The sequence below is a fragment of the Biomphalaria glabrata genome, chromosome 4, assembly GCF_947242115.1.
Source record: "Biomphalaria glabrata chromosome 4, xgBioGlab47.1, whole genome shotgun sequence".
Taxonomy (NCBI): Eukaryota; Metazoa; Mollusca; class Gastropoda; family Planorbidae; genus Biomphalaria; species Biomphalaria glabrata.
Genome location: NC_074714.1, coordinates 3,150,856 through 3,164,115, shown reverse-complemented (window position 1 = coordinate 3,164,115; position 13,260 = coordinate 3,150,856). Strand labels below are relative to the sequence as shown.

Here is a 13,260-nt window from a genome sequence, read left to right as displayed (position 1 = left end):
TTCTTGACCACAAAGAGAGAATTCTGTCAGAGCGTCAATTAGGAGCTCTTCACTTACAGGCCCTTCTAATGTTTTCTCCATTGTACTGACTATTCTGAATTTAGGTCATACCATATTTGGAAATTTCCGTCACTTAACTTCCAACAAAACACTTAAGCCTGTGAAGCCCGAACTCCAAACCTCTTGGGGAATTTCCTCGAATTCCTTTTACGTGGCTGCCAGATTCCGTGGGTGGTCTGACGATGTGGCTTTGCTGTCCTGACTGCCAGTCCCTTTCGAGGAACGGTCTGGAGATGTTTGCACTGAGCGAGAACCATCTTCTCTGTACGCAGCCTTAATCTTTCCATGGGTTCGTCTAGCCCATGAAGGCTCTGACTATGCCCTTGACGTGATTTCGGCAAACGGGACAATCTTTCATCGCTGATGCGCAGTCAGTGCAGGACACAAAGTGACCGCAGGGCAGAAAGACAACAGCCACTTCTTTGTCCATACAAATTTTACAGACTGTCTGTTGGCGCAGCTGGTTATTCTTTTCCTTCAAGGCTCTCACTTTTTCTATTAAATAAACAGAAAGAAAAACAAAATTAGCAGTTTGAAAACCAAAACCTAAAACTAAATTATCGTACTCATTTGAAATAATTGTTTCGAAACTAAATAATCCAAGAAATGACTTTATGACTCACAACAAGGATGTTATAGATTAAGATCAGGAAGTTCAAGGTTAAATTAGTCAGATTAGCAATCAATATTCGTTCTCGATTTTATTATTTTAATAACATTTAGTCACGATTACAACTCATTCGGGAATTTCCAGAAATTTAAAATAGGTTACTTGCGATGTTAGTTTCTGCGTAATTTTCGCATTTTTGTTTCAATATTATTAATGCGAAATAATTATTTTTTTTTAAAAAAAAAGCTAATATCTCTCAATCATATAATTCGTTATTTTTTTTCTCTTTAACTCTTTCTAAACTTACAAAAAATTATATTAAACTTAAGTATTAAGATGAAAATCGACCTAAAAGAACGAATTTTTTAAATGATTGAAGCAATGTCTCTTAAATAACACTAACAATTTACTATCCTCTGTCGCGTAGACTATTAAGGTCACTACATATCATCTGACAATCGTTTCCTTCATTCCAGTCTTTTGCCAGGGTTAGAGTCTCTCCTTAGGCAGGAATTTCAATTCTCTCAATTCTTTTAGCCATTACGGGGGTGCTGTTCCTCAAGGGGCCGTTACATAAATGGCGTGTCCCGCACAGTTAGCCTGGTATAGAAAAGGAAAGTGGCGGGGGTCTTAGTGTATGCGGTCTCTTGCCGCGAGTCAGACCCACCCGTCAGACAGAACAGTGTACACTGTTCTCATTCAGGCCGGTGAGAGGGAGCTCTTGTTCACTTTTGCTGGCCTAGAGTTCCAAGAGCCGAGGGCTCAACTCTACCTGACAGTTGAAGAAGAAGAAGAAGAAGCCATTACGGTGCGTGCGTCACTTCCTTTCTTTCCCCATAAACCTCTCCCATCCTAAGAGTTTTAAAAGTCCTGAAGATCTTTTGACATGGCCGCACAATATAAACATTCTTCTTCTTCTTCTTCTTCTTCTTCTTCTTCTTCTTCTTCTTCTTCGTTCTCATTGTTATGTTGTAGCGTTCAGACGACTAGACCAATACATGAGATGAACTGCGCAGTGGTTTCCAAATCAGGGAGCTCTCCATATAGTTTTCTTTCTATTGGGGTGTTTTGGGACCAGTGTCTTGTACGGGCCTTTTGGTAAAGAGAGCAGTTTTGGAGGACGTGGTCGGCATTCTCTGGTGATACTCCACATGGGCAGATTTCACCGGTTCCAATTTTGAGCTTCCGGTACATGTGTTTCTAAACATTCGTTTATCGACAGTGGTCAGAAGGTCATCAATCATGGGATCTAATCGCCTTTAAGAGATTCTCTTCAAAAGACAGAGAGGAGTGGAGAAACACGGTCAACAGATCTTACGTGGTGCCCCAACGGTCCAACCGACTCAGCAGCGGTTCTCAACCTTTTAAGCTTGGGGGCCCCTTTTTTACAATCCCCCACTCTGTGGCGACCCCCATCCACACAGCAATAGAAGAATAGACAAAATAATCCATATTTTTTATGGTCTTAGGCGACCCCTGGCAAATCGTCAATTGACCCCCAAGAGGGTCGCGACTCACAGGTTGAGAACCCCTGGACTAAGGGTTAGGTGAAGGCGAAGCGTTCTGTGTATATGATACCAAGAATCCTGTAATCTTATCTGAATGAAGGCGCCCAGTGTAGCTACTATCCTTTACGCCAGAAATATATGAGAGTTAGTTCAACGTAGGTCAGTAGTAAATAATCTTGTATCTAAAAGTTAAAAAAAAAAAATACACTATCATTCTAATTCCTGGTTGTTACAGCGATTTCTTGTTTACATCCTGATTGGTACTAGTTGTTACAATACCATCAACCAACGCAAAAAGCGAAAAAGCTTAACTTCCCGAAAGCTAGATACATTTTGCTTGGAACTTTGTCAATATTTTTTTAGCCAGAAATAAATTAGTCTAATCTGGTAAAACAAATTAGCCGGCTACTCTGACTACATTGATCGTTTCGTAATGTCGGCTGATTAAACCGTTTCGACCTTGTTTGTTTGTTTGACATGTTTCGGAAGTTCCTTCAGAGTTGAAGATAATTTACTTCCTAGTCCAGACCTCCCGCAGCACAACGGGGGGATGGGAGCGGGAAGGGTCTGAACCTGGACTATCGATAAGACAAAACGACAGTTTAGCGCGCAATCCGCACGACCGGGCAGCCATCTATATTTGTCAATCAAGATGAATAAGTGTTATATGGTTTGAAACTCTACACGTAAATATTTGGGTAATTAAAGTGTATCACAGTAATCTGCTCTAGGTTTACTTTTTTTTTTATTTCTAGGAACCAGTTTGCATTCTAGTAAAAAAAAAATATAATACAGTCAAAGAGAAAAAGAAGAGAAATCGAAAGGGAGTCATGAGGAGGCGATATAATGGAACCGGATCGAAAATGTAAGAAAATGAGGAAAATTGAGAGCGTTTCGACAATATAAAAAAAAATTTCATAATGTCGCTTTATAAATAAAAATAATGTTTACATAAAGGGCTGTGTTGTCGTTATCAACTAAAAAAAAAAAGAAATTAGATTCTGCTGGGTTAACTCTTTCTCTCCTAACTGACGATACCAGCGTTGATTCCACCAGAATGTTATAAATAATTACGGAGAGAAAGAGTTAAGAAAGAAAACACATTTAAAGAAAAATTGCATGCTTTAAAATTAAAGCTTTTCATTTCGGTTGTAGTCTGAACACAAGATACTCAGGAGATTCCAGTTACGAAAATGTCCCTAAACGATAATAAAATGGAAGTGGAGATCGGTAATCTAAGAAACTGACACCATTCGTTGTTTCTTTTTTCCTTACTCCTTTGTAGGTCTGACATCTCATCTTTAATGCTAGGATGTAGGATATGTTTCTGTTTCTTTGTACTCTCTCTCCTAACCGACGATACCAACGTTGATTTAGCCCCATTCAATTAAATTCATTTTTGGTTTTATAAATTTTAATTTGTGTTATATAAAAAGAGCACGCACTCTCCTATATGTCTATACCTAGAATAATATTTCTTGGTAACAGACAAGAAAAGTTATTGAAGTTTAACCCATAACAAAGTAATGAAACGCAAATGAGCTAAATACATAATTGCACGGAAACGTGGAAAAATTAATGACGGAGGGAAAGAGTTAAACTACGTTTTCAACCTTGTTAGAGTCTTAGGGGTGCCATGATGTGCAAGGGGACACCACAATATCTACACTACTCTGCATTTCTGTGGCCCACCAATCATTATCTTCTCCTACTCTCTAAATGATAAACATTGGATTTCGCTTTTCTTGCCAGATTTATATTCAGAAACTGACATCACAGAATAATAATAATAATAATACGGCTTCATTACATGGGGACAACATCGACAAGGCTGTTTCCTTAACAAGGCTCAAAGCAGGTCATCTCTACCCTGAAACAGAAGGCTTTGTTACAGCAATACAGGACAGAGTAATCAGGATAAAAAATTACGAGAAGCATATCCTTAAACTCAATGTTGTCGACAAATGCCGAAAATGTGGAAATGTGGGCGAGTCGATTGAACACATTATGGCAGGATGCCCAGCCCTATCAGAATCAGCCTACCTAGGTCGCCGTAACCAAGTTGCAAAGTTAATACACCAACACCTGGCTTTCACGTACAAATTGATCGGTAAGGACACTCCCCCTTATTATAAATACTCTCCGCAAGAGGTTCTCGAGTCTACTGAACATCTGCTGTACTGGGATAGGCCTATTCTGACCGACAAAACGCTAGATTTCAATCGCCCGGATCTGCTGTTCATCGATAAAAAATAAAAAAACGCTACCATTATCGATATCGCCGTACCGCTGTCTCATAATTTAAGAAAAACTGAGATAGAAAAACAAAGAAAATATGGGAACCTAGGCTTGGAGATTAAGCGTCTATGGAAATTGTCCAAAATAACAATATACCCCATTGTTATATCAACCGAGGGGATAATAACAACTGACCTCACAGACACCTTCAAGGCCCTTAACATTCCTAGGAACATCCTCGTTGCCTGTCAGAGGGCGGTACCGCTGCAGACCTGCCACATCACCAGAAAATTCCTCAGTGGAAACTGTTAAAGGGACTACGATGAATTTTGTTTCTCTTTAGCGAAACTCGACCCTGGCAGCGCCAGAGAATGACTACTCGTTCATTTCTAACATAATAATAATAATTATTAATAGTATTATTCTTATTTGGTTTGTCTTCGAGTCCGAAGATAAATGGGGAGTGCAGTATTTCACGTGGCTATGGAGTCCCAGCTGTGACCTATTTATTTTGCCACAACCCATGCAGACACAACCGATGTCTGCCGGTGGTCCATTAAGGTATTTTTTCGCCGTCACCGTCTGACATGTGTTATGACATGATTAGGAATCAGTTATTTGTTTCGGGAATAGGGTAAAGTTTTACTTAGCGACGATGACGTTAGGTTGGTTAAAAAAGAAGAACGTTCTAAGTGACGCTACAAAGAAGACGCTTCTTGTAGAGCAGTACAATAGATATACGGATTTACGGACATAGCTGACATCGGACGATCCCTTCTTGATTATTAAATATATTTGTAGAACAACATCAGCGTCGACTACATATTTGATTGTTTCGGCCTTTCGCCGGTGTTACTGAAGTAGTTCGAGTTCAGTGTTACTTCCAGTCAGACGTAGATCTACACAAGTTATATTTCCAAGAATCAACACCGCGCAAAAGCCTTAACACATGACATAAAATAAAACTAAAGGCTGAACATTTCTTTCATACAAATTTGACATTTTAATACCACAGTATCCAGGGCCGGTTTTAATAATGTGCTGGTAGAGGATAAATGCAATGGATCTCATTCACCAATCGTAAACAAGCAACATTTAGTCACGTGATAATATGGATTAAACAAGGAAAAAAAACTGTCACATGATAGCCATAGTGTATTAAAAATTAGATCGTAATTTGTATAGAAGAAATAGAGAATCCCGTGGCTAAATGTTGTTTGTTTACGATTGGTGAAAGAGGTCCATTTCCATTTTAACATAATTCAAAACACACATTTGTTGTGCAAATAGTTGTCATAGGGTAAAGTGTAAATATGGAACAATATGTTCTAATGATTACATTCTTTAAGACCATTTCAAAGACCATGTCGTGGGTTAGAGCCTAAACAAGAAATTGAAACAAGACATTGAAACAAGACATTGAAACAAGACATTGAAACAAGACATTGCAACAAGACCTTGCAACAAGACATTGAAACAAGACCTTGTAACAAGACATTAAAACAAGACATTGAAACAAGACATTGCAACAAGACATTGCAACAAAACCTTGCAACAAGACATTGAAACAAGACATTGCAACAAGACATTGCAACAAAACCTTGCAACAAGATATTGCAACAAGACATTGAAACAAGACCTTGTAACAAGACATTGAAACAAGACATTGAAACAAGACATTAAAACAAGACATTGAAACAAGACATTGAAACAAGACATTGAAACAAGAAATGAAGAAACGTGAAAACACACTTTTTTTAAATTTCGTTTTTAATTGTTCGTGCATCAATTCATTTTAAAATATTATTTTACATACCCTAAATAACAAAATAGTAACACTATTTTATTTATTATTTTATTTCACATTAATTGTGATTAAGGATTATTCATAAAGTGTCAAAAGTCATGACAAACCAAAAACAATAAAATTAAATGATTTAAAAGTATGTGATTATAAAACTTACCAAGATTCGCATTAAGAGAAGTGTCAGACACACCTGCCATTGTACCTGCTGCTCGTTCAATCATTTTTGATGGATTTTTCTTTACTTTGTATTCCACCAACTTCTCATAAATTTTATCCGCAGATAATATATTTCCTGAACACATCACCCGAAAGAACAACGACAAATGTTAACAGTTGATAGATGGTGGACAGACTGACGGACAAACAGACGGACAGACAGAAAAGATGGATGGATGGATGGATGGATGCATGCTTGGATGAAAAATTAAATAGATAGGTAGGTTGGTTTTGTAGATAGATAGATAGATAGATAGATAGATAGATAGATAGATAGATAGATAGATAGATAGATAGATAGATAGATAGATAGATAGATAGATGGATGGATGGATGGATGGATGGATGGATGGATAGACAGACAGACAGACAGACAGACAGACAGACAGACAGACAGATAGATAGATAGACGGACAGATAGATAGATAGATAGATAGATAGATAGATAGATAGATAGATAGATAGACGTTAACATCAATGAAAGAAAAATACTGTTAAGAAGTCAACCAAAATGTCGGCCGACTATTTCAACACAGAATATGCAAGAATGATTAACAAATATTTTTATTTTATTTATTACTAGATACTTAAATACCAATTATCTTTTATTTGATGAAAATCATACTAATAAATACATAAATGATGAGATTCAAGAAATAGAATAAGTAATCACCATCTTCTTTGATTGCCTCAGCTGTGGTAATAGCTTCAGCCAACGGATATCCCATGTCCACAACGGTCTTAACAGCTGGGTCTCTTTTTAATGGGCTGTCTTTGGAATCTACGTCAAATTGAAACATAACTTTTTGTTATAATCAAAGAATGTTTGCTAATAATTGAAGTGGAAAAAAAAAACAACTACAAATAGTGTAGGCGAAATTCAGAGTTGTATTAGAATTTACTTTTTAAACTACACAAGTGAACTTTGAACTTTTGTGTTTGAATTTGGGAGATGTAAGAGTTGCAAGCCACTCACCAAGTTGAAAAGCCGAGGCTGCGTCTCCAATTTTATCCATCACCATTTTCATTGAGATCTTAGATATGCAATAAAAAACATAAAACATCATTTACTGATATAGACTTTGTCATTAAACTATTTTAAAAGAAGCCTAATAAAGCAATAAAGATCTATATTGTTAAAACACTCCGTTTGAAAAAAAAGATATGTAATATACTTTGAATAGAGATTTAAATTGGGAGACACTTTAAATTGTAATTCCTTACATGGTCAAAACTTTTGTTCATATCTTGAATGGTGTCCACAAATACTTGTCCCATTTGCTGACGGATGTAAGCACATTTAGGAAACCACCTGGCATGTTCCACCCAGACATCGTCTTCATCTTCCCAGTTGCGTAAACCTCCACCACAGTAGAAGCAGCGAGCGCAGTCTCCATAACCTTGACATTGGATGTATATAACATATTGTTAAAGATCATTGTTTATTGTAAGGAAAAAAGTTTGCTGGTGAATTCTTATTTTCAAATTTCAACATCTGGGTTATTACGTTTTTTTAAGGTAATAATACGGTCAGAGATTCTATACTTTTAATTCAAACCTCCGCTGTCTTGTAGCTATACCCAAACATTGGAAAGGTTTCGGGAGTTAACCCTGAGGAAAAATCAGGATCTTGCGACTCTAGGCAGCTTACAGGACAACGTACTGCATCGTGGCGGGCTGTGACACTGACGATCTCAAGCTTTATCGGCAGCAGCCTTCCTTTGGACAGATCGATAGATAGATAGATAGATAGATAGATAGATAGATAGATAGATAGATAGATAGATAGATATGCTTAAATAGATAGATAGGCTTAGATAGATAGATAGACCTAGATAGATAGATAGATAGAGAGATAGAGAGATAGATAGATAGATAGATAGATAGATAGATAGATAGATAGGCTTAGATAGATAGATAGACCTAGATAGATAGATAGAGAGATAGAGAGATAGATAGATAGATAGATAGATAGATAGATAGATAGATATGCTTAAATAGATAGATAGATAGGCTTAGATAGATAGATAGACCTAGATAGATAGATAGAGAGATAGAGAGATAGATAGATAGGCTTAGATAGATAGATAGATATATAGATAGATAGATAGATAGATAGATAGATAGATAGATAGATAAATAGATAGATAGATAGATAGATAGATAAATAGATAGATAGATAGATAGATAGATAGATAGATAGATAGATAGATAGATAAATAGATAGATAGATAGATAGATAGATAGATAGATAGATAAATAGATAGATAGATAGATAGATAGATAGATAGATAAATAGATAAATAGATAGATAGATAGATAGATAGATAGATAGATAGATAGTGCTACATTGCGACGGAATCAGTATGTGGGCGGCATCGTTACTTTCTTAGTTATTGCCCAGTTTCACGATGTCGCTTCACGATTGAAGGAGACTTGAGTGGCCAGACCAGCTTGTTTGCTATCAAGGGGGCTCTAGTTCAAATCCCACACGAGCAGAGTTGTGTTAGGCAAGTGCCTAAAGGCATCACGGCATCTTTCTCCCAGATACCCCCTCCCCATTGGTCCACAAAAAATATTGCACAATAACACATTGTAATAATAATAAGGCTTGTCTTCAAGTCCGAAGATTAACGGCAAATGCAGCTACGCAGCCCCAGCTGTGACCTACATATTGTTGCAATCCTGTTGCTCCCTGACTAACCATTTTTTCCACGTGCAAAGTAGGGTGATTTTTTGTTTATGCTGTTTGGCGTAAATGACCTTAACTAGTGTGTAAATGTGTTGAGAAACTTTAGTGATGATTTTGGATTTCTTGACCGAGGATTGAGGAATGTTTTCTTTAATTTGTGATATTGAATCGGGATATGTAAATTTGTTTCGGATATTGTGATAATATTTCTTTTTACTTGGGATATCGATTGATCAAAGTTGGATTTGTAGTGGTTCTGCAATCAGAGAGATACCAGCGATCTGAGAATCGGTGAGTTATTTTCTTTAGCTCAATCCCACGTCTTAACAATATTTTGCCACATCCGGGGCAATAATAACCATTATCCGCCGGTGGTCGATTATGATTTTCTTTCCGCCGTCCGCGTATGTCCTCGGCAGAGGATTTTCTTTCACCATAATACACTAAGCATGATATAGGCATTAAAATTGCGCTATACAGAAAAAAAAATTAGGCCAGAGATGAATTACAGTCAATTATTTTGTCAACTTATTTTATTATTTGTCTAGCAACGCACACGACTTTTAGTATTATAGCTTTTATATTATCTCATTTGTGGAACAGTGGGGGGGGGGGGGGGGGTATCTAGGAGTTAGTTTTTCGTGCTGCCATTAGGCGCTCAGTAACACCTCTGCCCGAGTCAGGTATCGAACCTCGAGCCCCCTTCTAGGTAGCCAAGCACTTGGCCTCTCGACCACGCTTCCCTTATCACTAGCGTTTCATATTTTCTATGGCTCTGACTGACGTAGCATTTAAGGCTACTCTCAGGTGTCTTCGCACCATAATGGGCACACGCTGGCAAGACTACATTATAAATAACTATGTTCTGCTGGAGGCCGGTGTGGGCCAGTGTGAACCGTATAGAAGCACTTGTTACCATTCGACCATTCGGATAGTTATCCCCCACGGTAAAGATCAACTCAGGCGCCATTTCGCCCACACTGGCATCGAGAAAATCAGCTGGCAGCAGATTGCCTCTGAAAGATAAAGAGCTGTTGAGCTCTTAGAAACGTTGCGAGACAGACATTTGAGACCCGAAGAAAAGCACTTGTCGAAGACAGGCGCAGAAGACGACAGAAAATCTTAATTAGACCACAGGTCGACAACGGCTTTGTCTGCATGAGATGCATGAAAATATGCAGGTCGCAATTGGGTTTGACAAGTCATGTGAAACACTGCACCCATCCTTAAGAAGCCATTGCCACTATATACCTTTAATTTCACCTTAAAAATTACAAAACAGACCTTCTTTAAATAAGTAATATTAAAAATAAAATAATTGTGCCCTACACTAAAATATAAAAATATTTAAAGATAACACTAGCTTTATAGTTACTATTGACACTACTTTCTGTAACTGAAGTTAGTTGTATAACCTTCCATTATTCTTCCCTAACCTTGACCCAGAGGTCGTTAACACTTGACAACCCTTTGCATATCTCCTAATACATCTCCTCTCCCCAACCTTTGTCCACTGGCATATGTGTAGTGCTAACTGCCGTTCTTCCCACGAGACAGATGTAAAAAGTGCTCGTCTTATTTCTGCTACTAGTATAAACAAATTTTAACGATTGAAACATTTTTTACATTATGTGGCGTAGCTAAAGATTTAGGGGCCCTGGGGGGAGGGGGCTTGATCCCTTTGAGGCCCCTGCATTTTGACATTCGACATCATGACATGAGATAATGTAAAAACAAATTTCGGACACTCATTTGGGGGTATGGGGGATTTTCACATTTGGACCTCCCCCCCCCTCCCTTTCTCCCACCCTAATGTAAATCAAATTTGGGACACTCCAGTGGGAGCCCGGGTGGGATTTTCAAATTTTAACCCCCCCTCCTCCCACCCTAGCTACGCCACTGTCTACATTCATGAAATTTTATCACTGACCGAAACATTGGTTACATTTCACAAAAAAACTTAGACTTTAATACCTGCATAATAGAATCCAGCTTCTGCAAGTTCTTTGGGTCTCAAATGATGATCTCTTGGCCAGGATAAAAATGTCTCCATTCGTTTAGCAAGAACTGCATATTCAAATCTTTTAGGGCGTTCTGTTACAATGCCAAGCTCAGAATACGTTGGTCCACCTGTATTTCCTTTGGCAGAGTTGTGGCTATTGGCTGGCACTGTTTGAGTTACAACTTCTGGTGGGTCTGGTGTTGATGTAGCAGGTAAACTAGGACCTGCTGCAATACTTGTTTGACTTGTAAAGACAGTTGTGGATGTGTTAGAAGCAGTCGCTGAGGTTATATGCAGGGATGGAGTAGAGTTAGAGGATGTCAAATTAGAACTAGCTGAACTTGTTGTGGTTGCTACTCCAGGAGATGCTCCTGAAGTCTCACTTTGTGATGCTGTATCTGCTGGGATTTCTCTAGTTGGTGTCGACTGTTCGGAACTGCTTGTTATCTGCGTATAATTATTATTATATCTTTCCCTTGGAAGGGTGGTGCCGTCTGGTTCAATATTTTCACCTGGGTTCTTATAGTTCTCTAAAGCTTCACCAGTTTCTATTTCATTATGTCTAGTGTCTACTGGTCTATTTCTGCTTTGCTTTGGATTTAGTTGTTCAAAAAGAGAGCAATCCAAGTTTGTATTCACTGAGATGTTGGAGCAATTAATTTGAGTCACCATCGAACAATCGGGAGACAACTGTTTATGTACTTCAGGAATATCATCCAAAGGTTGCCATCTATTTTTAACTTTGTAGCAGAAGTGACACATGACAATGTCATCTAAATCTGTACCACTTCCCAGGTAAACAAAGCCTTCAGTTGCTAATAAAATGGCAGATTTGGCAGCGTTTTGTGGGTATTTGAAGAAAGTATACAACCTCCATTTTTCGTCATTAAGCCGTGACCAAAGGATACCCTCAACACGTGATGGATGCACTGGTATCTTGTCAACTATGTAAAGAAGTGTCGATTGTATGTTGCGATATTTAATTATAGTTTCTATTTCTTTGCCTGTGTTATAAGATTGTTTTGTATAATCTTCTCTATTTCTGCCTAACTTATGGCATTTTAAATTAATGCTTTCTGACTGATCGAATTTTTCGTCACTAAGCGTTTCTCTTAAAACTTTTGCGAGCTCAATTGAAAATGTGTTTGTGCTGAAGAGTGTGTCGGATTTAAAATTTGGACCAGTTTGAAACTTTGTCATTTTTAGTGTAGACACCTGGCTTTCACGTAGAAAACAATTAAAGATTAAAGTTGATAGGCTTTTGATACTATTAATTGTTTCTAAATTGTGTTGAGGTAATACGCCTGATCTCTTTCTATATGACGTCTTTCCATTATCTTTTACGACTAGATGCTTGGTTGATTTTTCAGGTTTGATAGCGTCTTTTTTTCCTTTTGGTTTAAGCTTTGCAGGTTTGACCTTTTTGTGTTTTTTTAACTTTTTAGTCTTCAAAATCTTGGACTTCTTTCTTTTTCCACTTTTACGTTTAACGCGTGATCTAACTGGCATTGTGGTGCTGATCTTATTTAATAGTACTCTACACCCAGAGAATACTTTGTTGTCCTTCTTTGTTTCCTAAAGTGCATGAACCTACTGATCTACATTAAAATAAACAAAAATACTATTCTTACAAAAGATTATAAAATGAAAGAATAATATGACGTCATGCATACTTTAAGCATTATTTTTTATTTTATTTTTTTTTTTATTTTTTTTTTTGGTTTTGCATAAACAAATTTAGGAACTTAAAGTTTTAAATGATCTTTAAGAAAAACAAAATGGGCTGTGTTACAGTTCTCTGTGTAATTAGCTTAATTGAAAACACACTAGTAAGAATCACTGCGGTTCAGCTGTACATATGAAGAAAATCAATAACTCTGTCATGAAGACGAGTACTATTATTATCATATCACACGCTGGTAACTGTCCTTGCGCAAGATTACACACTTCCGGCTATTCAGTCATATGTAGCTTCTCATTCGTGGTCGAAGATGAGCACATTTCTCGATTGATTTAAACTCGAAGATGGCTATAGAATCCAATCCTCGCTTTAAAAGGTCGGCTACACACGGGGTTCGGTATTATTATTATTATTATTATTATTGCACACTATCATTCCTGAATTCT

The 13,260-nt window shown here is 37.5% G+C and overlaps 1 protein-coding gene across 1 annotated transcript; it reads right to left on the bottom strand.

Moving 5' to 3' along the window:
* Nucleotides 1–347: 347 nt before the first annotated feature.
* LOC106069088 (inhibitor of apoptosis protein-like) lies at nt 348–12,745 on the bottom strand. Its single transcript, XM_056026729.1, has 6 exons — nt 11,106–12,745; nt 7,664–7,839; nt 7,416–7,473; nt 7,113–7,220; nt 6,381–6,515; nt 348–555 (listed from the first exon to the last, which is right to left on the bottom strand). Exons 1-6 carry the CDS (start codon nt 12,640–12,642, stop codon nt 356–358), a joined length of 2,214 nt encoding a protein of 737 aa, XP_055882704.1. The 5' UTR covers nt 12,643–12,745; the 3' UTR covers nt 348–355.
* Nucleotides 12,746–13,260: the final 515 nt, after the last annotated feature.

What these genes read in the sequence shown, in the direction of transcription:
- LOC106069088 (XM_056026729.1), bottom strand. Translation starts at nt 12,642, where the DNA reads ATGCCAGTTAGATCACGCGTTAAACGTAAAAGTGGAAAAAGAAAGAAG. An exon ending in AGCTGGATTCTATTATGCAG is followed by an intron (nt 7,840 to 11,105) that starts GTATTAAAGTCT and finishes TCCAATGTCAAG; the next exon opens with GTTATGGAGACTGCGCTCGC. An exon ending in TGAACAAAAGTTTTGACCAT is followed by an intron (nt 7,474 to 7,663) that starts GTAAGGAATTAC and finishes TGCATATCTAAG; the next exon opens with ATCTCAATGAAAATGGTGAT.